This window comes from Larus michahellis, chromosome 3 (assembly GCF_964199755.1).
Source record: "Larus michahellis chromosome 3, bLarMic1.1, whole genome shotgun sequence".
In the NCBI taxonomy this organism is placed as follows: Eukaryota; Metazoa; Chordata; class Aves; order Charadriiformes; family Laridae; genus Larus; species Larus michahellis.
The window spans coordinates 120,884,505-120,912,504 of NC_133898.1; the positions used below are offsets into that span (position 1 = coordinate 120,884,505).

General features: G+C 48.9%; 1 protein-coding gene across 1 annotated transcript; it reads right to left on the reverse strand.

Annotated features, from left to right (window-relative positions):
- Nucleotides 1-609: 609 nt before the first annotated feature.
- On the reverse strand, nucleotides 610-27,971 carry SDC1 (syndecan 1). The gene is made up of 5 exons (XM_074581926.1): nucleotides 27,644-27,971; nucleotides 5,507-5,588; nucleotides 3,963-4,453; nucleotides 3,610-3,739; nucleotides 610-2,971 (listed from the first exon to the last, which is right to left on the reverse strand). The coding sequence occupies exons 1-5, from the start codon at nucleotides 27,698-27,700 to the stop codon at nucleotides 2,805-2,807; spliced, it is 927 nt and encodes a 308-aa protein (XP_074438027.1). The 5' UTR covers nucleotides 27,701-27,971; the 3' UTR covers nucleotides 610-2,804.
- Nucleotides 27,972-28,000: the final 29 nt, after the last annotated feature.

A 28,000-nucleotide genomic window follows, 5' to 3' on the forward strand; every position in this document is an offset into this window, starting at 1 on the left:
TAGCACCCCAGAGTAATTAATTGATGCCGTACACCAGAACGGCGTACGTTGCTCTCACACTTAAGGCAGGCCTGCTCTGTTCTCCCTCCTTGGGGGTACAATCTCCAAATTTGCCTTGGGAAGCACGTTCCAATAGAAAGACTAGGAGCTGCCCCTCCTGCAGCCCTCCCTGCTCTCGTACTCCTGGAGGCAGAAGACAGGTAGCAAGAGGGAGCCCTGGGGAAGATTTACAACTTTTTCCACCTTTTTTGGGGACAGTTACTGCACTGCACAAGCAAGGAGAGCTCCCAAAAATCAGAACCAGCATGAAACGCCGCAGGGTTCTAACAAAGATTTCATGCAAGTCTCAGCTCCAGCCCGCTCTTATCCCACATCACTGCCCCGGGGCAGAGCAGCTCCCCAAAACCCGGACAGCCAGGGCAGGGGAAAGGAGAGGAAGGTCTCACTCATCCCCTTCAAATCCTGAGCTGAACCTCCCTATCTTCAGCACCAAAATTCACATTTCATACTTGGAACCCAACTTCCTTAAGGACCTGGGCAATCTTAAGAACCAGATCTACTTTGTGAAGGATTATATAGAGCGATGGTCACAGATCAGACGCATTCTTGCCAAAATGCCGTTTATTGCGGTATACCTTTACATGGCATACAGATAACCAAACGTTGCATCTTCTGTTAGAACTCATATTTCATTTGTACCACTTAAATAACACGGAATGTCATGTTTGTTTCACAAACTGTCAGTTTAGACTACCAAAATATACAGTTTTTTGTGGTTTTTTTTTTCCTTTCCCCCTAGCAAGGTTATGAGGTACAACTGAAGTTTACCACTTTATCTTCCTGTGCTTTACAAGAACCTTTTCATAGATAAACCTATCAAACAACTTTTCTACATTCCTATACAAAGCAAAGAATTACAGCTGAAATTAACACCATCTGGTCATTGCATTAACCTATAAAAATTCATTCGGTTAAAAAAAAAAAAAAAAAAAGACATAATGGACTTTGCAGCTTTACTTAACCACAGCCAGCTACACGTATGCACAAGTTTTCCTTGTGCATAACGAAGAGTTTGGAATTGAGAAGTGGTGTTTGTTTTGGTTGGTTTTTGGTTTTTTTTTTTAATCTCGGGTTTGCAGAGAAGGCACCAATTTTAGCTGCGTAGCAGCTCAGGAGTGTTATATACTTCATTTAAATTACACAGGTTTTTCAGTTTTACCGTTAATGTGCAACATTTGTACCAACTGTTGCAATATTCTCCAATATTCTCCAATCATTCCCTCCGGCTCAACCATACAAATATTTACATCAGTTGTAAACACTCCTCCACCCACCCCACACCTTCTGCACTGAGCGATGAGGAACTGAACTTGCAAGACGCTAACCAAAGGCAGAGCAGAAGTAAGGCTTGTGCAGAACACCACGCTTTTCTTCTCACTCGGTTTGAGATACTCTGGAGAACTCCAGACCCTCAATGAGGCCTCGGTGCCTCACCTCTGACAGCACATTGACCACCGACAGCTTCAGGCGTCCGGACTTTCCTCGGGAGGTGCTTTTCAGCCCTTACTAGTCTGACATCCCTGGAGTTGCTTCTCTCCAAAGTGCAGGAACAGCTTCTGAAGAACCGTTCCAGAGTCGTTGAGAGTCAAGCACGCCAACTGTTGTATATATTTAAGGCCATCTACACTCAGCCTTCATCAGGCTTGTTTCAGATGCTATGCTTCTCTACTCCTTAGCTGCGAAGTCACGATATGCTGCTTTCTACCTTCCACCCCTGTGTGCCCAGGTATTCTGTGGCACAGACGGCAGACCAGGCTCCGAGACAACCACTGTAAACAGTGCACAGAGAGGTAGGTGCTACAACACGCCATCGGTCGCCTGGCGACTACACAGTAGCGCGGGATAAGAGTACTTGCAGCACGACAGCCCAGCCTAGATTCGGCATCTAAGAAGAGGGAATGTCTGAGATAAGACTGCTTAGGAAAAAAAAAAAAAAAAAAAATCTATTTCTTACCTAGGCCTAGAAAGAGCAAGAGGGTATTGCGACAGTCCGATGCTATTGGTAAAGTGAACTCTTCGTCTTTGGGGTTTGTTTTGCATTATGCTGTATTATTGTATTTATTGTATTTATGTATTACGCGCCAACTGCTTAGGAACCGGTTGTGAGTATGGGATACTGCTTCCAAAATATGTTATTTTAAACCACATGACAGTCATCTGCTTACCCTGCCCCTCACACCTCCTTTCGCTACAGACCACGTTCAGCTTGATGTTTCATAGGCATTAAGTGCTTCGAATACGGCAGTTAGAAAGAGTTAGAGGATTGCAGTGTACCAAACGTCTGGCCGGTGCAGCCATTTGTTACACTTAAAACACATCTATGAGTTAAATAGGAAGGATCCCTGCTATACAGAATTTGAGCACTGATAATTGTTTATTCTTGCTAGCCCTTTCCCTAAATATCAAGAGATTTATACATACAGTGCTCCCTTATCTTCTCCCCACCGCCTGCCCCAGCAGTCTTTAGATAAACCAAAGTGAGTTTAGGAACTTGCAGTCCCACTTCTGTTTTAAAAAACAAACAAACAAAAAAAAATAAAAAAAAAGTTGTGCAAGAAAGCGGGGAATGTTCAATGAATCCAGATCTACTTTGTAGTTATAAAATTTCCAATGGCAAAGTGGTAAGGGCAAATAACCCAATGATCATATGGCTTAAGTTTAACGCAAAGCACACTAGGAGGTCCACGTGCAGGGAGAGAAGAGTCCAGGAAAGATGGAATAAGAAATGTCCTGAAGATCAGTGTTTATGCATAGAATTCTTCTTGTTTGTGTGGTTTTTGGTATCCTCCGTTAGACTGTTTTGGTTCATCCAGTGAATAGCTGCCTTCGTCTTTTTTCTTCATTCTGTACAGCATAAACGCAACTAGAAACACTGCAAACACCAAGCCTACTAGTCCTCCAGCAATAACACCTAGAAGGGGGAAAGAGCCACAAATTACTCTAGGCACCACACCAGATAACAGTTAGAAGTTCCAGATTGTTCCTTACTGTGCACTCCCTGACTTCATGGCTTCCAGAAATTAATCTGCCTTTTTGCCCCCTCCCAAAGCAGTCATCCTGCCATTACCAAGAGCCTGCTCATCTACGCGAGGTAAACCTGGAGGAACCGATCTCCCACCGGCCCCTGCTGCAAAGCACGCGAGGCCGCGTTGTTCAGCCCTAGTGATGTGACCCAGGCAGCATGAGTGTATTCACTGTAATTTTTGAGTGGAGCAAAGGAATAGGTTTAAACATAAAACGCCAGATAACTAGCAGTGGTTGCCTTGCTATTAGCAGATTAATATTTGCCCCCATTAGGGTTTTGACAACACAAGATTATGAATCATGGAATGGTTTGAGTTGGAAGGGACCTTAAAGATCATCTTGCTCCAAGCCCCCTGCAATGGGCAAGGACACCTCCCACTAGACCACCACCCTCATTTCAGACGTCTAACATAAAAGGTTGGCTTTCACGCCCAGAGATGTACTCGCAGAACTGCAGCTTCTGCTGCCTGGAAGACTCCTACGAGAGTCTGCTTTTACCAACTAGAAATCCAGAATATCAGGTACCTCCAAGAACTTCTTTTCTGTCCATAATTCCCGAGGCTCCTGCTGCTTTGGCATTCCTCCCAGAGTCAGCCAGCACTTCTGAGTTCTGGGTGGGGACCAAATCCTCATCTTTAGTCAAGATGAAATCTCCCTGTTGGGACATACAAGGCAGGTTATTCGTGTTTCTCATCATGTCTCTTACTGGAGACTTTCCACAGCTTTGTTTTTTTTCTCATCTAAAACTCTCCACCAATATAACCTATTAAATCAATTGTTGTTTTTGACAAATTACCACCCTTTCCTGCATAAACCAACTTACTCCATACTACTAAAGCCATCTCCCTGGAAAGGGTGTCAAAGCTATTAGTGCTCACCGGGTCTCCAGAGCCGTCTTCGGAAACCTCCTCATGTGTGGGAACCACGTCCTTTGGAGCCATCGTCGTGGGGGTGGCAGCGATCTCTCCCTCATGATGGATGGTAGAGTGGGGCTCAGGCACGTCTTTAGTGTCTGGCACATGAGAGCTAGGGAATTTAGGTTCGAGCTCATGGACTGTGTCTGAGGCTTCTGAAGGAGTTACATGAACCACTGAAGGTGAGTGAGTAGTGGGGCTTCTTACTGTTGTAACTGCATCATTTGTTGGTTTCTCATCAGGTGAGCCCAGGATGGATACTTCATCCTTCACAGCTACAACCGGCTCCTCTGTCACTACATTACTAGTTGCAGAAGGAGATATTACTTCCTTTTCAGTTCGGCTCTCAATCCCAGGAAACAGCTGTTCATTGAAATCCATTGGTGTTACCAGTAATGAGGAATTGGTCGGTTCTCCCGGGATTCTCCAGGTGCGAGACTGGTCAGTCAGGGGACCTGCAAAACAAACAAACAAAAAAATATTATCCTTGACCAGTTTAGAGACCTATTAATAGTATCTTCAGGACTCTGGTCCAAGGAGGATGCCTAACCTGCATAGCCAATTTTCATAACAACTGCAGTCGAGTTCGTAATTCCGTATCCATTTCAGTGGAATAAGGAAGGGACAGACCAACGCGCTACTCAGCAGTACTTTGTTAGTCATCTGCTTCTCCCCAGGGCACAGGTGCCAGTCTGTTTGCGGGCAGGCTGACAAGGGGGACGTCTGCTTTCAGTACACTCTTTTCTCAGGATGGTTACCTGACTCTTCTCCCATAAATATCTTTTATGTGATTCAGAGCAGTCACCCGTATACTCAACAACTGTAGTCACCGGCATATTTGGCACGGACTTTGGGGGCTTATTCCTGCAGAATTTAATCTAAAATACAAGCACGTGGCTGGAAGGAAGCTTTGGCTTTCCATAGCTTGCTCTTTCCTCATCAGCATCTCCTCACCTTCAGCACTGAGCACCAAAGGTCTCTCTCGTGCATTTAGTAATCAGTCCGGTAGACTTTTCCCCCACCCTAAACCCCCTTTATTCCGCTTTTAAAATATAATGGTCCATGAGAACTTACACATCTGATAACAGATAAAATTTGCACTTAATATGTGTTGGCAGGTTGGGGCTTACACACCTTTAAGTGGTCATCTCCTACCAGCTTGTAAGAGGGGACAAAGGCCCTTCGTACAGTCTCTCTTTTCCGTGAGTAAATGACTCCAGTTTCATAACATTCTTCACACAACATCTCGTATTAGCAATGACATGGAGTATGTCCGCTTCTGCTCCCTTTCAAGTCTCCTACAACTCAGTTTCTGCTAATTGCTAGTATCTGAAGCAATTCAAGATGAATAGGTTAGGCTCTTTCTCTGTTCCCAACTCTCATATTCTGGGGTGGGTATGTGTGTGATTCCTCCCTCCCCCCCCCTCTTAGCTTGGATGGTCATCAAAATCTCGATTGCCACAGTCTGGAAGGATCAAGCACTAACAGTATAAGTGCTAATAACTCACCTGCACCTGAACCTGAGAACGCATCATCGTCATCACCAGATGAATCAAGATCTTCAGGAGGAAGGTTCAGATTTGTAGTTTGCTTTAAAGAGAAGGAAAAACGGCACATAAGTGATGAGATTACTTAGTTACCATGTTGCTTGGGCAGAGTCCTCTAAGGGCTCCTGAAGGTTACACAAACTTTCTTCGTTCAGATTGCATTTTCCTCATCTTTCTTCATTCCATCCCCCCTCCCCAAAGGAGTAGTTGTGATTAGGCTATTTGATGTTGAAAAGGTCAGTCTTGCTGCCTCCCTTCTCTGCGCTGCTTCCAGGCTGCCCTTTGGGAAAGAAGAAAGCAAGGAATCCGTTCAGAGCTGCATCCTGGTAGCAGCCGATGCTCAGTCCTTACACAACACAACCGTTCTGCTTCAGGTTCTGACTGCTCATGTCTTCGTTATCTACCAACCGCTTCATCTGTGAATTACTGCATTAATTTTAAGGAGCAGAAAGGAAGGGGAGACAAAGTAGTTTGGCTCCTCTGCCTTTTTGAGCTCTTCCAGCACTGTTCACACATCTGAAACTACAGCATCTAACTGGAAGTAGAATGAGATTCTCTTTTTGTAAGCGTGGGTGCTCAGATTAAGTCTTGAGATAGAAACCAGCCTTCCACGCAGGAGAACGCAGCCCTGAGCTTTCTCCAGTTATGCCTCGAGGAGTACACTAACCAGCACAGAAGTTCAGTTGCTGAAACAAGAGGCCAAACCCCCGTTCTACTGCACCTGCTCGTCATAACACACAACATTCAAAGCCGTTCAGGTTATCCAAAGACGACAACACTAAATAAAGCAGAGTGATTACTTCATGCATCTTGTTGGTCTCTGCAGTATACGCTTACTGTTGCTATTGGTACAACACGCTTGACTCTCAGCTCATGACTAGCCCCACGTTTACCTCTGCAGTGTTACCATTACCTAACCAGTCACTCTCCTTCTCAGATTTCAGACCAAAGCTCTGTAAGTCACTACTTCTGACTTTTGTCTTTCCCCATCCAACTGCACTCCCCGTTTTCCAGAATTTTGACTTCTATCCCATGCTCAAGGTGCCCTCATCATTTCTTTCCAGCACTGGCCCAACTGCAAGTTTCGGAGATACTGCATTGCATTATCCAAGTTGATCATGGTTTTATCAGGAGTGTGAAATCTCATTTTGTTATGTAAAAAGAACAACAGGCACTGTTGCCAGCTTTGCACCCAGGCCCACTATATTTGTTTAGCTTGCATTAACACAGTGTCACTTAAAAATGACGATAACACTCATCTTCGTCCTAGGAAGAAGTCAGCCAGCACTAGTATGATCTGTCAAAGCAATTGAGTTCTCTCGTTGCCACTTTATTACCTACACGGCTGTATTTATTGGCCCTATCTCCTTTCCATTCTTTTAAGATATCAGGTTTATCCAGTTTTCTCTTCCATCCTTAATACCTTATCCATTTCCCACATTTCAATAGAACAACTATGGTTAACTAGCCCATTAGATTTGCCCTCTCTGAAGACAAAGAACTATGGAAGCTGCCACCAGCCCTAATCACGCCCAAGATCTTACCCCTCCTAGGCCATCATGGTAATTAGATGACCTTTTTTAAATTTAAAAAAAAAAAAGTAAGAACAAAAAAAACCTCATATAAATATTAAGCTTTTTAGACTCTCCTCCTCTACCGGAAAAACAAACCAAACCACACCACTTTTCCTCAAGCTTCTGCAAGTATGTTTCTAGAGTAATTTCTAGAAATTAGATTTTGTTCAGCTGCATGTCATGAGGTAATTTGGATTTTTAGATTTGTCCCTGCTTGTTTGCACTGTGTTTTTGCATTCATCCACGGAAAGTAGGTCAGATAAGTACTTCCTCTATGTTTTCCTTCTGGTGTCGAAGGTCAGTGACTCACACAAGCTGATCTCACTACACGTCAAATATTAAAGAGTACGAACTGTGAGTGCAGAAAGAAGAGGGAAAGAACTGCCAGGCTTCCCAAACTCTGCTCCCTTGAGCGGCCTTTCCAGTACACCCAGAAGCGAAGTCAGTCAGACATCAGAAATTGCACCATTTTGGTTGATGGGAGCGGGAGGTTGAGGACCATTTTTTCCCCTCCTTTCTTGCACTAGCAAGCACATTCATTCTCCCACTCAGGTTGGTTTTGAGTGCAAAAAAGGGGGATGAATTGCAAAAGGCGGGGGGGTGTGTGTGCATTCTCCTCCTGGCGGAAAGGCTCTACCTTGAAGCAGTTGGAATGCCATCTCTCCAGCTTTTCGTTGCCCATAGACCTGCCACCACACACCTTTATCTAGGATCAAGACTAACTTTCCCCCAAATCTGAATCCTCATGCAGGATTTGCAAGCACACCTGGACAGATGTGAGGGTCTCCAGACCTTAGCAACACTCCTGAAAGGATCACAGACTGTCAGGAAATGAAATAGCAACTCTTGATCTTGACTACTGAGCCATCACCCCTTCCTTCCCCTTGTGGTGTTAACAGATGAGGTTTGTTCAGTCATGCCATCCTTCCTTTCCTGTTATCCAGCGTGTTCAGCCAGTCTACCCTTACATTTCCCCTCGCACCTGAGCTTCTAGCCTCTTCCCAGGCTGCTGCACCTCCTGCTTCTCCACAGCCTTTGTCATGTACTTGTTTGAATCCTAGTTAGGTTTCTGTATCTTAGCAGGGATAGCTAGCGCCTCCTCAGAGGAGGAAAGTCCAGTACAGCCCAGTCTAAACCAATGGCGACCCATGCTGCTCCAGTGTAGAGTTGCCCACTTGTTGCTCAGCAGCCCCCCTGCAAACATGAAGGCAGGCTCAGGGTGGTTCCCTATGCCTTGACGTTGACTACTGTACTTCAAAAGAATAATAGAAAACACAATAAAGGATTAATAAAGTCTGCTTTCCAGAGCTTTACACGAGAACTTAGTGAAATTGCACTAAATGTGTCCTTCTACTTAGTTGTCCCAAAGCGTCTTGGCCCAAGCTGCTCCTCTGGGAGTTAGGGCATCTCCCTTTGACCAGGTAGTTTGAGGCCCGGGATCTGAGAGGGACTTTCTTTGCCCCAAACACTCAAGGGACAGGATAGGATTATGCACAGGTGGATACCAACCAGAATATCCACAAAGTGATGTAACTTCATGACATCATCCGATTTCACGACACCTGAGCATTAAAGGAACATTTGCCTAATTTATGCAACTGTACAGTTATATAAAGACCACACTTCTTGCTCCATAGACTCCAGCTTCAGTAGGCACGGAAGGCACTAACCTTGCCTTGTGAGACCACAAAATACAAGTACAGCGGAAAGGTCATGCTTCTGTAACGATCTGCTGCTGAAGGGTGTCGGACCCAGCAAGGTTAACACAGAACACCGACTCAGGACAGCATCGGAAGGGATTGAGCTAATTTGGGTTTGCATCAGGAAGACGGACCGTGCTGTTCAGGCGACGAACACCTCATGGTCAAGGCTTTTCCATGACCTTTTACTGCAGCTGAGTTACACCAATGAGAAAGGTTTTGATTAGTCAAGAGGATTAGGGGCGCAGAACACAGATTGAATCACCGGGTCGTGCTATCACATGAAAGAGCTGAAAATAAATTCCAGCTTAAAGCAAGATTGCTCTACCAACAACTCTGCATTACTTCAGCTCAAAATTTTATTATCACGCTGATACAACCAGCTGATGTGGACATGCTTTCAGAAATTACTTCCGGCATCATCCAGTTTGTTTTTCAGTCCACGGAGACTATTTGTGGACCATTCACGTTGTAATTGATGCCAGAGGGGCGTCAGTGAACATGTTTAATTTCAGGTGTTGGGTCCTTTGAAGGATCTCTGATGGTATCATCTCACGTATTCTCGTCAAAAAACCTTTCAATTCTTACACTGCACCTACAGGATGATGGGTTTTTTACCATTTAACAAGCTCGTATTTTTCTAGTGTGTTTGTTTGGGGTTTTTTTTTTGGGGGGGGGGGGGGTGGTTGGGTTTTTTTTGTTTTTTGGGGGTTGTTTTTGGTTTGTTGGGTTTTTTTTTTTTTTTAGCAGCTCAGACAACTGATTGGGAATACTTGCCTAGCTGTTTTGATTTGGAGTCACTGATTTCAGCTGCATGCGAGAGGTAAAATTTTTAAACAGCATTTTTGATATGCATTAACCAGTTCCCAAAGGCCCCTTCCCCCAAGTATCAAAGCGGCCCGTTTTGGGGGAACCCCGGGGAGACTATCAGCCTCTGCTCTCGCCGAGCGCCGCATTGTTGCAGAACAATAGTTATTCAGTTCTGCTGGGACAACCAGAAAGCTGCTTAGTGGCATCTCCAATTTAATCAAGAATGGGCCAGGCTTTCACAAATCATTAGCAACATTATTGGCTCCAGAAGTCTGACATACTCCAGACTTTTGTTGGGTTGGTTTGTTGGTTTTTTTTTTTAAAGCATCGTTTCTAACTATTCTTCAGTCTTCATTTTGGTCCCAGCCTCAATACGTGGATCTTTGTGCTTATCCCATCAGCTGCCAGAGCGTTCCCTCCTGCTAGAGCACGGATCTGAAGTACTTTCCTCATGACAGAGGGGAGATTTGTACTTTATTAGCTGATCTCACCCCACCCAAACTGGGAACCACATTTCTTTAATTTGGAGCCATGGTATATGTAAAAGGAAGCAGCTTTTTTTCAAATGGCTCTTTGAGGTAAGCAAAAAAACACTGGCTTTGCCACAAGCTGCTACAAGCCCTAAACTAGATTAAGGATGATTTGTATCCCACTCTTATTAATCCGAGTTAGCAATCAGCCTATTACAGCATTGTCAAAAACACTTGAAATCCACCATTAACTGAATAATGCCATTAAATTTGCACATTTGTTTCTCCTAATAAATCCTTCTTATTCAGCTGAAAAGGAATGAGCTGTAACGAGCTCTCCCACCTCAAACGCTTCCCTGAGAGCCCTGCAAGATTCTTCCAACTTCATGGGAAGCCAAATGATAAGACAAGCCTTTGCTCTCTAGTTTGGCTACCACATATGACATTGGAGCACCTAGAAAAAGACTTTCACAAGGATTTGAACAGCTCTAAAATAAACTCAAACAGAAAGGTGTGTCTTTCACCTTTTTCTATGTATTGAGGAGCAAAGCTAGAGCCGCTAACAGAAACGCTGCCCGAGGCAGAGCAGCCTGAAGAGCCTCTGACCTCAAAATATTGATATTACTGTGTGGGAAGACAAAACCACCTGCTGAAAGAAGTTTTAGCTTTGTTAAAGCTTGATATTCTGCAGTTAATAGCCCACACATGATTAACTCAACTCCCGGATGTCCATGGTCTTAAATGATTAAGGGCGGGGAGGGGGGCAGAAATCCACCAAACCCCAGCAGCATCCTCACCTATCCCCCTTCTTCTGCAGCCACACAGACTGCCAGCATTAAGCTGGCCACGCAGGCCTTCAGTTTTAACGGTCAGCCATAAATTCTGGAGTAGCCGAGACAGAACTGATGTTTTCACATGGCAGGTCAGAAGCGAAGCTCGTGTGTAAGTTAAGCCCGCTACATCGCAAGTCAGTAGCGGCGTGGCACCATCTCAGCTAAACGCTCCTCCAGTTGTTTCTCCTGTTACTCCCCTGCTCAAGAGAAGCACCAGCGCTGCTTGGTGACCCCGCAGGTCAAGGGAGTACTTCTCTTCCTACAAGAGCCAAAGATGCAGACTAACGGCACAGTCCAACGAGCAGGAAAACAGTCACAGTCCATCCCGCAAACAGCCCATGGACCGGAGAGACTAGATTTATGCAGTACTTTTATCCCTGGCTAACGTTCCAATAGAGGCCGTTCAAAGCATTACAACTACCTGCCCTCCCCGTTTCAGAGGGCGTCGCTCCCCCCTGCCCCAGTGAGCTTTTGCTGAGTACCAACAGGCTTCAGCATCTCCCACCCTTCCATCCATCAGTTTATGCCAAGTGGAGTAAGGCTGGCGAGCGGCTCACAGCGTGCTCCTTCCAAAGGGAAGCCAGTGGAGAGCAAAGGATGCTTTTTTGCTTGGCAAGGCAAGTATCGTTTTAGCAGCTTGGTAAGAGGTAATTATGCCAGTTAATCTGGCTGCTTCTCTATCAGATCCTTATTAGCATAAAGAAATCTGGAAAATCTTGGTTAATTGAGCTCTTACCGGCCTCCTCTTCTATTTTTGGCCAGTGACTTGAGAAGGGGACTATCTTTGAGGGAGAGGTCCTAGCCACAACAGCAGTTCCTCTTGTTTGAAGCATGAGCCACCTGATCGTCACACAGTAGCTACTACCTCTTGGCACTCGGCTCTCGAGGCAGTGAAACGCCTTCCAACACCTACTCAAAACAGGATGAGAGCTTTTAGAATCTATTCCACCAAGGGCAGACCAAAACAGGCTGTAAAGTGCTCACCGTCCACTAGGCTTTGATCCTCCTCTGTCAAGTTTTGCAGCCACAGCTGTAGAAGCATCCCTGATCCTTTCAACAAGATGCAGTGGCCAAGGAAGGAGAGCACCCAGCTATTCCACACACAGAGCAGCTGCAGCCCCGATGCTCCTAGAGACTCACCTGAGAAGTACCACCCTATAGCCCAATCAGCGTTGCATTTTCTCCTCACTGTGACAGGGCAGCTTTTTTTTTTTTTTTAATTAATTAGGGCTGAAACACAGGCAATCAACGTGCCAAGAGCGAAAATGAACCAGCCTGTCACCGTCAGGTTGGGTTTCACATCCTTCAGCGGTGCCCTTTAAACTACCACCTCCCACGAGAGCGTGTCCCTTCATGCTTCCTGGACCGTCCCCTGCAGAGCTGTTCGCGCAGTCTCATGGTGAGCCAGATCAGGGAACTGGTCTGGTTTAAAAAAAAAAAAAAAAAAAAAGAGGAGAAAACATCATGCAAAGAATTTTCCAGCAGGACCAGTTCCCCAGTCCTGCTCGGTGCATGAATGCACAAGTGTTTGTATTGGCACAGGGCAGAGCGCGGCAGCCAGGGCTGCTTAAGCAATCCACGGAGAATCACAGCCTGGGTTCCCGGGATGCTGCTGACACACATTCACCGACCCTGCGGCAGAGGGGCAGTAAAACACCCTGCCACCGCCACGCATTATGGAAATGCGGCTCACCACCCTCAGACTGCAGGCAGCATGCAAAGCAGAGGCTGCCTCAATGGGCTGCGCAGGTTTATACAAAAAGGAGCAAGGAGGAGGTCTGCAGGGAGAGTTCTCTTCTGCAGAGAGTTTCCTTGCTCACAACCATAGAATGGTTTGGGTTGGAAGGGACCTTAAAGATCACCTAGTCCAACCCCCCTGCCATGGGCAGGGACACCTCCCACTAGACCAGGCTGCTCAAAGCCCCATCCAGCCTGGCCTTGAACACTTCCAGGGATGGGGCATCCACAACTTCTCTGGGCAACCTGTTCCAGTATCTCACCACCCTTATAGTGAAAAATTTCTTCCTGATATCTAATCTAAATCTACCCTCTTCCAGTTTGAAGCCATTACCCCTCCTCCTATCACTACATGCCCTTGTAAAAAGTCCCTCTCCAGCTTTCTTGTGGGCCCCCTTCAGATACTGGAAAGGTCTGGGTAAGGCTTACCCCTACAATGGGTAAGGTTTGTTCCTAAGTCTCACAACATTGCTTTTAAGTCCTCCCTGATCTCCTAAACACGGCAGCAAAGGCTAGGTGGATGCCTTATTCAAGAAAAGCACTGCTACTGCTTTTGTCTCGAGACACCTGAACTTTACAGGAGTTGCGATTGCAGTTTAGTACTGGACAAGCAGTATTTTGCTCGTCCTTCTGCAGAGGGCTGAGCAAAGCCAGGGGTAGCAGGAGTCCCATAGGTTTACCGACACCACAGCCAGGGAAACTTGTGGCCGTGCAACACACGGAGCACCGGTGACGACACATCACTTGTGCGCACTGCTGGGAGCATACGGAGCACCACGTCTGTTCTCATGCGGAAAAGCTGAGCTGCCTCCCAGTTCTCTCTCAGCCAGCTCCACTAGAAGAATGGTCAGTCCTTCAGCTACACAGGGAAGCGAGTTAAGAGTCTGTGCTCCTGCTTTTTCACCTGGAGGATATACCAAACTAAGTCACTACACGCTGCGTTCACTCCTGCCAGGCTGCTCCTTCCAGCCCAGCAGTACAGCCCAAGCCAATGACTGAATCCCACAGACAGGTCAACACATCCACAGACATGGCACACAACAAGCACTCAACTCAACTCTGCATCGGTGGCAGGCACGGGTTGCCACAATATGGCCAAAAGTGGGGTACCTTTTGTCTCCCGCATTCAAGGCAGCCTCTGTTTTGAAGATGCAGTCTAATGAGAAAGCTCTTTTCCCTGCAGCTAATCTCATGAGAAGAAGCCAGTTCAGTTTTACGCCATAACTCCTTTTCTTTAAAGAGCTTTCCCTGCAGCTCTTTAACATGTTTGATAGTTCCGGCATTCATTTCTTCAGATCGCATGAGAAAGCCACGGTCAACGTATAACCTCAAAGAGTTGTGCAAAGTCGGTGCAGCTCAGCGAGGCCACAGAGCTAACGGCTCCAGTTCATCCCAGGGAATTAATTTCAAACCATTTCAGCTGGCTTGAGACATGAGCAGCGGGCTGTGCAAGCTGAGACCAGACAAACCTAACTTATCTCAAAACCCTCTGACTTAAAGGCAACAGCACTTCTTACTTTCTCGTGTAGCAAAACCAGCAGAGGGGATTCAGCCTTAGCCGAATCTCAGGAGATTCGGCAACAGCCAGTTCTTCGGCTTGTTTAGAAAAGCACAGAGGGGAATTGCTTAGTTTCAGCCAAAGGCAGTGGTGGGCTGCCCCCAGGAACCCTGACAAAGTAAGGTTAAAAGAGGGGAGGATGCTGCAGGTCAGAAGATCTTAATGCAACGGAAACCCATCCAGCAAAGGACTCGAGTAGCCCAGACCCCACTACCCATGAGCACTAGTAACTGCAACGCAGTAATTTCTTCTTCCATCGGGAGGGTCATGTTTAAAAGTGACAGGATCTAAGGTCCATGCTGCCTCTTCCTCCCCCTGCAGTAGCACAGCCACATGCCCCCTGGCTACCACCTATTCCGACATGGCTAGTTCACCACACGCGGGATGCCCACAGCACGCACGCAGGCCCTGCTGTGGGGCGCCGGCAGGTGAGGTTGAGCAACTCGCCTCAGACGAGCAGTTACAGCCACTTGAACGGAGACCCGACTTTGTAGCGTCACCCTCCAACACGCACAAACACACTGACCTTATGTCTTCAACAGCAGTCCCAGCAAAACCAGTCCCTATCCTTAGGGAATTACTCCCGTCCATACATTGACCTCTGTTGCCATGAACAGTCTCGCTTCCATCTGGGTGCGAATTCCTTTCTTTGCCCCATCTCTTGCCACCCACTCTTCAAGGATCAGCAGTGCGGACTGTCACTGGAGTGAAACTCACTACAGAACCACCGAGACTCCCTGCTAAGTGCAATAGTGGTCTTCACACCACCTGAATGCTCCGGGACAGCACGCAGGAGTTGGAGAAGCCAGTCTCCTCTCCCCATAAAGCTAAGAAACAACCCAGCTCCCAGTACAGCAGACCGGTTTGCATTAGAGCTCCGAGACTGGTGAACATGGTCCAAGAGTGGGTTTGAGCAAAGCACTGCAAAGCATCTAGTGTCTCCATTTGTCCCATTTGAGACTGTCTTCTAGTAGGCCTGCTAGCTCAAACTGGCCAGCGTGCAGCTGTAGGCCACGTGCCAGGATGCCGAGCGGCTCAACCCTACGCGCTCCTCCTGCTGAGGCCATCACCGCAGAACGCAGCACAAGCCTGCAGCACACCAACGTCAGGACAAGAGAGGCAGTTCGAGGTCCCACAGGACCACAACTTGCTCTTTTCACAGCCATTCAGCTTAGGAAGTCCCAGCTCAGAAGTCAGAGACATGCCAATGGCATCTCAAGTCTTCAAATTAGGCTGGTGGCACACTATGAATCACCCGTGCCTCTCAGCAGCACGAGGAAAACGTGTGCCTCTGGTCCTAGGGAAGCCCATTTCCTGGAGACAAACACCGTACAACCTGGCTGGTGGAACGACTACCCATTTCAAGTGAGCTCCATGCCAGCTTTGTGTGACAAGGAAACTACCACGAGCAACACTACAGCTCCACGAGCCCTCTGTCCTGAGCAGATGTGTTCCCAGAAGTCAGAAGCAACCTCATCACCATGCTACACTGTATTCTGGGGGGGTAAGAAGCTATTCCACTTCACCTGAGGACGGGAAGCCAACATGAAGGAATATTTCCTGCCTCCAGGAATTGTTATCAGGCAAGAGTAAGTGTAACAGCCTTCTGTATCCAGGCACATGGCTGGGAGAAGACCCAGGTTCTTATCTCAGTCCTGGGAGTTTCCCCCTCTTCTCTGCCTTCAACTCCAGCAATTACCTGGTGCGAGATATGCCAAGGAGCCAGCAGACAAAGCTGTAAAATCTTCTTGAAGGACCACAGAAGCATTTTCACTCTATTAGTGAGACCTATATATGTTTCTAATTTGAGCAAACTGCGTGCAGTGCTACTCTAGGTCAGTGAAACCCAAGTTTCAGATAAAAACCCCTAGTGTACCAAACTAAGGGTTTACTGGCAGTACTTCTGGCTCCTAGCAGCTAGGAAGATATTTAAACCTCAGCAGAAAGGTGAGCTCGCAACCCTGGCGTACCAAAGGTCTCAGCTAAAGCGAAGTTAGTCGGCAAGCTTAATGAGACTACTTAAGCCTGCAAATAGTTATCCTTACAACAGCAGAAAAGCTGACAAGGTATTCTGATTACTTACATAAAGTTACAGTGGAACCACCCAGACTTAAGGTTTTATAGGAGGATATATCCTATAGCAAGTGGATATATCCTATAGCAACTGCCTATGCACAAGACAACAAAAAGTACTTTATTTGCTGACACTTCAGCGGCAGAAACACCTGCCAGCTGTAAGGCCTGCCGCTATCAAACTCTGCTTTAGCTTCCCAGCTGACGTGCCCGTAGCTTACCCTACAGGACATACATCAAACCCTTCACGTCGTGACAACCAGCCTAGGACTCAACCATCCAAGGCCGCCTTGATCATTTTGGTAAACTCCACATTTTCTCCAGGAGGCGGCACAATGAAGTCTCCAATGTTTGTGAAATGTTTTTTTTGGGTTTTTTTTTTTTTTTTGCTAACAATCTGTTTTCCATGCACACATCCCAGACATCTGTTACCACTGGATGTTGTGTTTCATTATAAATTTCATACCCAGGTTCTTAGTTCCAGCACCACCATCAATCCTTTTCAGGCACACCCCCCATTGAAGAGCTGATCGATCAGGGAACTGGAAGCATCCAGAAAGAGCTCCCTGGCTTGAACAGACACTGTCCCAATCTCCGTCTCACATGTGCACACCAGATGGCAGGACCGGTCACACCCCACAACTTGGTCCGTTGGTCAGCCTGCTACAGAAGACCTCGGTATTTGCAAGGGAGCTGCAGAAGCAAGTTCAGCTTGGGCAGCAAAACGAGCCAACAGTTGGCATTCGGCAGCTCCCTTCTGATATGGTCACGCTCCCTATAGCTGGGCTGTAACCAGTTCTAAGAGCTCTGTTCCTGCACCATATGACTCACACCAGTCAGACACTAGTCTGTGACGAAGGAACTTGTGAGTCTCAACCAGCAGCCAGTTGCTGGACTCACGCAGACCACGCCAGCAGCTTTAAATTTGGGGTTTGATCCAACACAGGGCAATTCCTGCACCTTGGCATGTCTTACATTAACGTCTGGGAAAAAGACGACTGAGGGGGCACCTTATCAACGCTTATAAATACTTAAAGGGTGGGTGTCAAGAGGATGGGGCCAGGCTCTTTTCAGTGGAGCCTGGCAACAGGACAAGAGGTAACGGGCACAAACTTGAGCATAGGAAGTTCCACCTAAACATGAGGAGGAACTTCTTTCCTTTGAGGGTGGCAGAGCCCTGGCACAGGCTGCCCAGAGAGGTGGTGGAGTCTCCGTCTCTGCAGACATTCCAACCCCGCCTGGACGCATTCCTGTGCCACCTGCTCTGGGTGACCCTGCTCTGGCAGGGGGTTGGACTAGATGATCTCCAGAGGTCCCTTCCAACCCCCACCATTCTGTGATTCTGTGAGTATACTTCTTGCATGTGCTTCTGTGCCTCACCATTCCCAGCTTCGAGTAAACCAGCGTGGCTGTGAAGAAATTGAGTCTCTCCCTACACCATGAGGCGTGCTATCAGGCCTGTTTTATCCGCAGGATCTCACAGTGCTGACTAAGCCTAGATTGTTTATAATGCAGAAGTCACCCCTGCCAAACAGATGCAGTTACACCAGCATGACTAAGCCATGCACAAAAGGACTGAAACATCTCCATCAAATGCAGGAGCCGCGTCTCAGACCAGGAATATACCCTGTTCCCCCATCCCAAGAGTCTTCTCAAAGAAGCACTTTCAGCATCTCCCCTTCCTTCCACATAGTCTTAGCAGCTCCTGAATGCAGGTGCCGAAGAAAAGCAGCAAGTAAGCGTTTTGGATGCTACTAGTCTCCTTGGAATAAACAGCAGTAGGCCAGATGGTCTTTGGGCACAGGCTGGACCACGTTTCACTGAATTACTCTAATGTAGACCGCAGTTCAGACTGCATGAACTCCCTTTGAGAAATCTCATAACCACTGGAGCATACGGCAAGTGATCCACCCATACAAAATGGTGCGGAGATGAAGCTCTCGGTGCCTTTTCCTAGGACACTAATGGTCTCTGTGTTCAGGCTTACAAAAGCCTTGGTAATCCCCCGTTAAGACAAAAGTTCTGACAGCAGTTGCTTACTACTGCCCCGTTCGCAATTAAATTATGCAACACCCAAGTGAGATTATGGCAGCTGGCTGGTGTACTTCCAGGCTGAGTCAAGAGGGCTGAAGTATCATTTCAAAGCTGAAGCATCAAATGAAATCCGCCCATCAGAAACAGTCTTTAAAAAAAAAAAAAACCTGCTGCTGCAATTGCACTCCAGTCACCTACAGTTCTACTCATTCCAGAAACAAACATCAGGCATTTCTTGACCAAACACCAAACAGATTAAACTCATCGACTCTGACCTAGAGTCACACTGTTCCGCTGTTCAGTACCACATCTGTACAGCAGAACCCTGAACAAGGGACTGATAAAAAGGCAGGATAAATCAGAGAGCTTCCCTTCGACCCAAGCTGTTATCCAAGTCTCACCGTATCAGATACCAGCTTCAGCTACCTCATGCCTTCATTTTTGGATATGAGAATCATAGAACGTGTTGGGTTGGAAGGGACCCTTAAAGGTCATCTAGTCCAACCCCCCTGCAGTCAGCAGGGACATCTTCAACTAGATCAGATTTCTCAGAACCTCGTGAAGCCTGGCCTCGAATGTCTCCAGGGATGGGGCCTCCACCACCTCTCTGGGCAACCTGTTCCAGTGTCTCACCACCCTCAGTGTAAAGAGCTTCTTCCTAATGTCTAATCTAAACCTACCCTGCTCTAGTTTAAAACCATTGCCCCTCGTCCTATCGCTACATGCCCTTGCAAACAGGGCATGCATGCAGCTTGTTCATCCGTCTTCTCCACAGCCTTGTTTCAGAGCAGTCACCAAATCAATTGAGGAGGTTAGAGTTTCGGGGGACATGCTACCACATTTGCGGAGTCTAGATGCTCTCCCACCTCACATGGGCAACTGTAAGACTTAAGCTGTGATTTGGACATCCCTGCGTTTTACACACCTATACTGTGAAAAGACAAAAGACATCACTACTGCCACCTCTGATGGGCTGTCAGGCATTTAAGACAAGTCAATAAAACAATACTAAAAACTGGTTTAGTACCAAGTTACTCCTAGCCCAACACATCCCTTAGCTCAGACAAGTTTCTTGCAAGGAGTACCACCAGGATAGCTAGATGCTGCATATCAATGGACCAAACTTGTAAGACCGTGTTCAAACATCACTAAGTTAAAGACATTTCATATAAGAATAAACTTCTGGGTCTACTCACTGACTGCCAAGTCTAGTCAGCACGATATATCTCTACAGAAAGTAGAGCATGGAATGCTGAAGGACCACCTTATGGGCCAATTCTAAAAGCACAGGCTGCACCACTGGCATGTCCCAGCACCATCACTGCTACCCCGAACGCTCCGCTCTTCCAGGTTTGTGGTATTCACCTCGCAAACCTCAGCTGATCGATTACGCAGGATCTCTCACGCAACTGTAGTTGCTCATCCTTCTGAAGCACCCAAAAAGGTTCAGTTTTCAATGAAAGAGAGAGAGAGAGTCGTGATCTCCTCGTACGAACTTTCACTTTCTTTTACTGGATACTGCAGTTTTCACAATTTCATAACATTTCTGGGCCTGCTGCCAGAGACCCACTGGCTACATCCATACTAGTAAATTAAACAACATCAGGGAACGTCCCCAGGCACTGGAACGCAATCTATACCATCAAATTATTAGAGTGATCTCTGGCACAGTTTCCAGCCTTGCCAACTGGTCTGCCCCCAGATAATGCATGGGAAGGCTCCCCAGCAGGCAATCCGCTGGTGGGGGAGTCTTAAAAGATAGGTCAGAAAGTGACATTTGCTATACGCTTGGGACTCTAGCATTCCAGTTGGCTACAGGACAACTAGCACACAGCCTGTTTTATTTACTAGAACCAGTGCGAGGAGGTTTGGTGGCTCTTTTTAAACCCCTTTTGGCTGCGCGCTGGGGAGGCGGGGGCACACTGAGCGTTTAGCGCTTTCCAGCTACTACAGTAATAACTTCTCATTATTCATAATCGCATCTGCCAGCTTCTCTAGCAAGAAGCTCCCCACCATTTCCCAGCTCGGCGCGACTACGGACGCAGACGGAGGAACTTCTCGCAAGTTAAACGGGTTTCAGAGCGGAGCGGATGGTGCCGGAGGATTAAGCGAGCAGCTCCCCTCCGCGAGGCCGTGAGTCAGTTGATGCGAGTGCACGATAGCGGAGCACTCCTTTGCCACTGCCCAGACATGCCAGAGTCAGCCTCTTTTGTTAGGCGCTTTGTTCACCGATGGGAAAGTAGTCACGATCTAGATGATTCCTCCGTTAGGACAGAAAGAGATTTAGAAGTCAAAGCTGTCTAGCTGCGGGCTGTTAGGCAAGTTTCGATGCAAGCCTCACTTACCACTTTTCCACTGCACGTAGGTGCCACTTATGCCCTGTTAGAGCCAGCGAGGTGGACAAATCTCAGTCGGCCATCAAACCTGCCAGCGCGAGAGTCTCTACTACAGTCTCGTAAGCACAGAGCACAGCAGGGGAGTGAAAAACATTCCATATATTATGAATTCAAGCGAGCTTTGTGGTTCCTCTAGTTTGGACTTTTACTCCTCTTACCCCTCAACTTCTTGACCAAAGAAAGCCCGGGCTCGGTCCCTAAAGAAGACACCTATTAGCTGGTCAGTAAGATAACAGGTTCTCTCTTCTGCAGAGGTGTTCTTACCCCGGACTGATGTTTTGGTAGATAAACAAACAGGCTGCTCTGAGCTCCCGTGGTTGCGCAGAGCGCAGGCACCAAAATTCCCAGATCACCATCCTGGGGTCAGGACACACAGCCTCCAAATCCTGCTGTGAGCTGGTTAACAAATAGCACATGACAGGGGTAGATCCCTCTCTATATAAATATACACATACCTATATTTGTATTTCCCCACTCCACTGCTCTCACAGCATACGCTAAGGCAGCAATAGGGTCCTGTCCGGGGACAGGAAAGAGCCAGGTAGTCTCCTCCCGTAGCGCCGTAGCTGCCAGCTCTTGTCCCCAGGGAACATACAAAGGCTCCCTCCCTCCCTCCCAACACAGCCACAGCAGCACCGCTGCTACGGCGTGGAGCTTCACAGGAGCTCTCATCTGGAAATCGTTAACGTTAATCACCGCTTGCTCTCCAGATGGTAGACTGGCTCCGCTCTCCCCTGCCCACCTCTGGCTTCAATATACAGCCTGCTCCTCTAATAATCCCTAGATGCAAGGGGCTGGGCTGGAGCTGCTGACGGGCTCCCGCCAGGATGTGTACTGCCACCAGCATTAGAAACTAATTAGAAGAGCTTTCCTGTGTACAGCACAGGACAGTCGTGGTCTGCGGTGCTGCCCAGAAAGCACTCGGCACGCTCCCCTTACGACTGGAATGGAGTTCAAGTTTCCTTCCATTTAAGAGGCAATAACCTCCCCATCACGTGCCACAGGCAGACAAAGAGCAACCCCCGTTCTCAGCCTGTGGCTTGCGTACGCTGGGGTGATGGAGCCGGGGCGCTCGGAGGAGTCGTTGCTGTACTTTGCAGGAGGGTGGCTGACAGGAGTGTGTGCCTGGGACTGCCTACAGCCAAAAAAAAAAAAAAAAAAAAAAAAAAAAAAAAAAAAAATCAAGACTTGGCCTTTGTTTCCCTGACTGGCATACAAGACATTGTCATCACTGCACCGGCAGTGCGGAAAAGTTACAGGGTGGAGCATGACAAGAACACAGAGCCCCCATGAAAGGCAAGATACCCCTGAGTATTTTAAGCTGGCTGGCGGGCAGTTCCCTGTCTTTTATTGGTGCCTCTGATTTAGTCAGGAGTCATCCCGCAACAGCGATCCTGAAGACCCTTCAGTTATTAAAAAAGCCCTGAACACTAAGAGGCAAAATGAGTGGACATTAAAGAGAACCATATTGCAAAAACAAGGGCTATGGAGAAGGCAGCTCTACCAGAGATCACAGCAGCAAGACGCGCAAGTGAAACAGCAAGAGCTCTTCAACCCAGAGGGGTTTCAAACTAGAAGCCTAGAAGGGAAAGCCATGACTTACAACACCTCCATGACTCAGTTGTAACTGCAGCTCCAGTGACTCAACGGGAAGTTCTATTACCAACTCCATCCAAATCCCACTAACGCACTGGTTCCCATCCAGCAAAGCAAGCCTTGCTGGTGAGACTGGTCTCAGCGGTGAGATACAAACATTACAGTCAAGCATGGCAAGGAGCCCAAGCTAACAGACTCCGTTGGACCCATGCCGGTTCCACAAGACCCAGAACGTCAGCTGCAGCCAAGCACTGCTTGAGAAACTGAGAGGTTGGGAAACCACCACATTAGCAGATGTTGCTCCGCAAGAGTTGCTCGTAGGAGGTCCAAATGTTATCTCACCTTGAGGTAAGGCTTCACGGTGCAGTAACTTTTCCACTAGCATCTCCACGGTAGAAAGCGCACCATCCCAGGTTTCTAGCCAGGCCAGATAAAGCTCATTTCTGCGGTACACCAGTAGCCCAGCAGAGCAGCAGTTCAAATGAAGTACGCTAGTCGTCTCCAACTTAGAGACCTCTTAACAAAAATTGACACTCAGCACTCCTAAGGAGACACCACGTGCTCTCTGTGTTTTAGAGTATCTCCTCATCTCAGAAGTGAAGTGAACCTGTAAGAAACACCAGGAGCCCTTGCACTATTGGTCAAAACAACTTCCACTTTGCAAGTTCACTGCCTGTATCAAAGGCTCCTCACTTCTAATCCACAAATAAAACAGTGCCTTTAAATACTAAAATGCTCTAAGAAAGGCTGAGGGATTTGGGTCTCTTCAGTCTGGAAAAAAGACGACAGGGGGGATCTTAGCAACGCTTATAAATACTGAAAGGGTGGGTGTCAGGAGGATGGGGACAGGCTCTTTTCAGTGGTGCCCAGTGACAAGACAAGAGGTAACGGGCACAAACTTGAGCATAGGAAGTTCCACCTAAACATGAGGAGGAACTTCTTTACTCTGAGGGTGGCAGAGCCCTGGCACAGGCTGCCCAGAGAGGTGGTGGAGTCTCCGTCTCTGGAGACATTCCAACCCCGCCTGGACGCGTTCCTGTGCCACCTGCTCTGGGTGACCCTGCTCTGGCAGGGGGTTGGACTAGATGATCTCCAGAGGTCCCTTCCAACCCTACGATTCTATGATGCTTCCTCAACAGCTCACAATCCCCCCAATCCCAAATACATCCACTCATGTTTCTGCTCATATTCCTCACTTCAGAACACTGATACAGGCCCCAACTATACTCCCTAATTTCTTCCACAGCCTTCAGCAGAGCAAGACTCCGGTACTGCTTGGAGGCACTGATCCAGCTGCACTAGGACAGGAGAGAGCGGACAAGTTCTCGCTGAAAGCTGATGTTTCTCCCTGCTTTGCGAGTTCTCTTGGCACACAAACAGCATCTGTCCAGTCTGTTTGTTTATGGAGAGAGTTACCACAAAAGTCGCACAAATAAAGAGACTATTGCTTTGAGCTAAATTGCTCTCAGATAAAGACACTAAAGTAAAAGGTGTCTATGCTCCCCGTATAGGCAAAGTGAGATGTAGTCAAAGCAGCCCCGACAAAGCAACTCACCTTGAAGTAGACGTGCAGGGGCTGGTCAGATAATCGCTCTCTTTGGCTCCACTGATTACATCTCCATGACTGTAATGAGAGCTTAGGCACCCAGCACACACATAGACACCTACATTTAGGTGCCTTAACATCAACTGAACACTGTCCTGAGGGACTAGCGCCATTTGAAGTACCCCACGTCCCGACGAGCACATCAACCTCCAGCTGTCCTGGAGTGCTGTATTAATAGCTCTGAGTTAACAAAGAGTAGGAGACATCTAAGGTGAAAATACTAACGCTGCAACGCCGAAGCACTGCAATTTTATCATTGACAGCACCTCCTCGGGAATGGGGTCCTATCTTCTCTCTCCCAACGAGTTTCCTCCTCCCCATAGCAGGCCCTACTGAAATCCCAGCTCCCTAGATGCCAGATGACACAAACAAGCGTGGAACATCCCTCTCGGAGGCATTAGTATGGCTCTCGGACACAAAAGCCACTTCAAACAAGGTTAGGACGAAGTGCTACTATATAGGCCACCTGGAGACATCTAAGCACTAGCAATGCAAAACACATATTTAAAATGGCCCAATTTTGCTGCTAAAACAGCAGCCTACATTTCAGGTTAGTGCACTAGCTTAATTTTAGCAGGCTTACAGGTTTCTTGCACTTGCTGTAACTTGTCTCGGGTTGTTAGAGAGGATTGTTTGGTTTCCAGAAGTTTCAGGGTGCCGCCATTAAAAATGTTAGCTCTTCCAGCCACTTGAAACCGAGAGAAACCTGGAACAAAAGACTCTGAACTGGCACCAGAGCCCCCTCACACGATGCAAACCACAGCTTATTTGTCCCTGCTCTAATTAGAGTTGACCAGATACAACAGAGTCCACAGTCTACTGGGAGGTACCACCAGCAAGTGAGCGTTCGGATGGAGAAGAGCTGTTTATGGTGCGTGATAAATAATGTGACGCTGCTCTGCACGTGCTATGGAAGAAAGTGTTTCCTCCTTATCCACTGCTTACACGTTTAATAAGCAAGCTGGACTACCTAATTTCTTCTAATTAGTTTACATCCAGATAGGAATGACATCAGCCTTGGAAAAAAGGTTCTGCCTGCTCTGCTAAGCTTGTGTTAACCGCCAGCATGCGCCTACACCAGATGAAACAACCCAAAACCCTGGCTTCCCTCACGACAGAGGGATGGAGGCTGGATTGTCCGCTGCCCTCCCGCAGCGGGCTGCCTCTCGGCTCAGCTGGCTTCACGGCAGGGTTACACCACGTCGAAGTTTCCGTTTGAGAGAAGAAGTAGGTTAATCCATGAAGATGCATCACCCTTCTTATTTGAAGGAAATCGATGCCCCCATCATAACAAAAGAGGGCAATTACTCTCGTACAAGGTCTTTTGAGCTATAAAGCGTCACCTCAAAGAAGAATAGGAACCTCCCCAACCATTCCCGCAGGCAGGAGCGCTCAGAAAGAAAACAGCTACCATTTGGCCACTTTTTTGTTCCTGCGTATTACTTCCACGACAATATGCATGGACGAGTCAAGTGGCGCAGCAAGAGAATCATAGCCAAGGGTCAAGCGACGTGCCGGCAAGCGGTGACACGCTTTCCAACGATCAGACCACCAAGACCCCAACACAACCACGCCAGTGCCCACAGCACTGCGATCCGCCACGCGAAGGACTGTGGAAGGTCACTCTGCTTTCTGCGCCCAGCACAAGGGGCTTTCTGCCACTTGGTGCAGAAGCGTAATTATTCCAGACAGGTGGGAAAGGCAGCTTAGTCTGTGTCACTGACATTTCGACGTGGGGGGAGGGGGAGCAAAAAAAAAAAAAAAAAAGGCCACTGTGATCATCAGAAGGGAAACAGCCCCAGCGCTGAGTCACCACAGAGAGCCCTGAGGACTTCTGCTGCTCCTCCATGTGTTCACCCAGGAAACCCCTCAACCTGAAGTGTCATCCAGGCCTGCGTGTCCCTTACGGACGGGAAAACTCCAGACAAGCATTTACTTCATATCCTTACCGTTTCTATTAAGGGATATTTACAATACGGGAATTTTATCCAAACGCACTACAGGGGCTGCAAATTAACTGCAGTTTTTCCACTTTACTCAGTAGAAAGCTTATTCAGACGCTACGAGCGGAGCCCTCTCCCCATGAAACAGGGGTGATTACGCTCACATGCTTGTCATTTTTAGCCATCTCATAACTACTCACTACCATGTGGGCCAGAAGGGGACGTGTCCAGAGCTACGGGCAGAGTTCACAGACACAACGGTGCAGGGAAACCGGAGAGGTTTGGAGCAGCTCGAATCCTGCCGTGCGCTTTGCTCCGTCACTCCTTACCCAACTGCTGCTGTGGTTCATCTCCAGACAAGGCTTCAAATCAATTATTCCCTTTCCAAAAGGAAAAAACGCCCTTTTTGATCCTCACGATCCTGCCCGCTCACCCAAAGCCTCGTGCACCGCTTTTTCCTTCTACCTCATCCAAAGACGACTCCATGAGCGATGTGCGTGCTGGGAAAGCAGGGAGTGAGTGTCCCCCACCAGAGGGGAAAGGGACAGTGACTCGGGTTTGGTACCCCTCGAGAGGTGGACACGAGGTCTCCTGTCCCACGCAGAGCTTGGGGCGGGGGGAGACACGCAGCGCCCAGACCCCCCCAGCACAGACCTGGAGCACGGAGCAAAGCGCACTTTTACGAGGCTGCGGGGGCCAGGTTTGTGTGGCAAGGGCGAGCAGAGGCAGGGAGCCGCGGCAGAGCCATCCCCGAGTCACGGATGACACCTGGTGGCCGCTGCTGCGGGGATGCGGAGCTCCCCGGGGGCGCGGGGGGGAAGAGGTGCCCGCAGCCCCGCACACCCCCAGGACAGCTTTCCCCCCCAAACACCGGAGCTTTAGGGAAGCGCAAGCCTCACGAAGGCTGTGTGATTAATTACGGGGCGGGGGGGGAGGGGGGGAAGAGAAGACGAAATCAATGCAGAGCAGAGCCGGAGGCGGGGGGCGGGCGGCCCCGCAGCGCTGCCCGGGCGGCTCCGGCGGGTCGCCGGGATGGATGGATGGATGCCCGCCGCCGCCCCGGGGCGGGGGGGGGGCTGGGTGGGAGGGAAGCGGGGCTGGTTTCCCGAGGCTGCCGGTGGGCACCGGCAGCGGGGGAGCCGGAACATTCGTGCGCCGAGCCGGGCACCGGGGATTTTTTGTTTTAGCGGGCAGAAACCAAAAGGCGCCCCGGCACAGAGGCGGCCGGCCCCTTCCGACCTCCCTCCGCAGCCGGGCTGTGCCAGGGGGGCGGCAGGAGCACCCCCGTTTCAGAAGTCACCCGTACCCGCGGAAAGGGTGGGACACACACACACACACGACACACCACTTCTGAGCCACAAAGGGCCACATGCTCGCCCAAACTTACCGCTCGCCCCACCTCCGGGGCGCACCACGCCGGGCGTGAGCATCCCACCCACATCCCCCCCATCCCGTCCCGTCCCGTCCCCTTCCCCGGGCGCACCCAGGGGCTGCCGGTGCCGGCGGGGGGTCTCCGGGCAGCGCCGGGGCGGAGCCGGCGGCAGGTCGGGAGCGGCCCCGGCGGGTCTGGTTTGAATTAAAGCCGCCGGAGCCCGCCGACGGCACAAAAGGCCACCGAAGCCCTCCTGGCAGGGCAGGGCACCGTCCCCCGCCGTAACCTGTGGCTAGGGGGGAGCCAGGGGCGGGGGGGTCACGGAGCGCAGCGACCCCCCCCCCCCATCCCATCCCATTCCCAGCCCGGTCCCGCCGCCCCACGTGCGCCGCTCACCGGGACAGCAGCCTGGAAGCAAAGGGCCACCAGCCACACGGCCACCACGTTGATCATCCTTCCTCCTCGCCGGGCCTCGGGAGACGCACAGCCTGCCCCTTCTTCCCGTCGCCGCTCCTCTTCCGAGCCTTTTAAGTAACTACGAGTTTTCTCCCTTTTTTCCTTCTTTTTTCCCTTCTTTTTTTCCTCCCTCCCTTTCTTCCCAAGCCGCCGAACCAGCCTCCCAGCAGCGCTGTGCGGCGGCGAGGAGTTGAACTCTGTCTTTTAATGAACCCAACTGCAACAACCTTCACCTTACGGCCACCCCCCCACAGCCCCGGCCGGCTCCGCCCCCCCCTCTCCCCTCCCCTCCCCTCC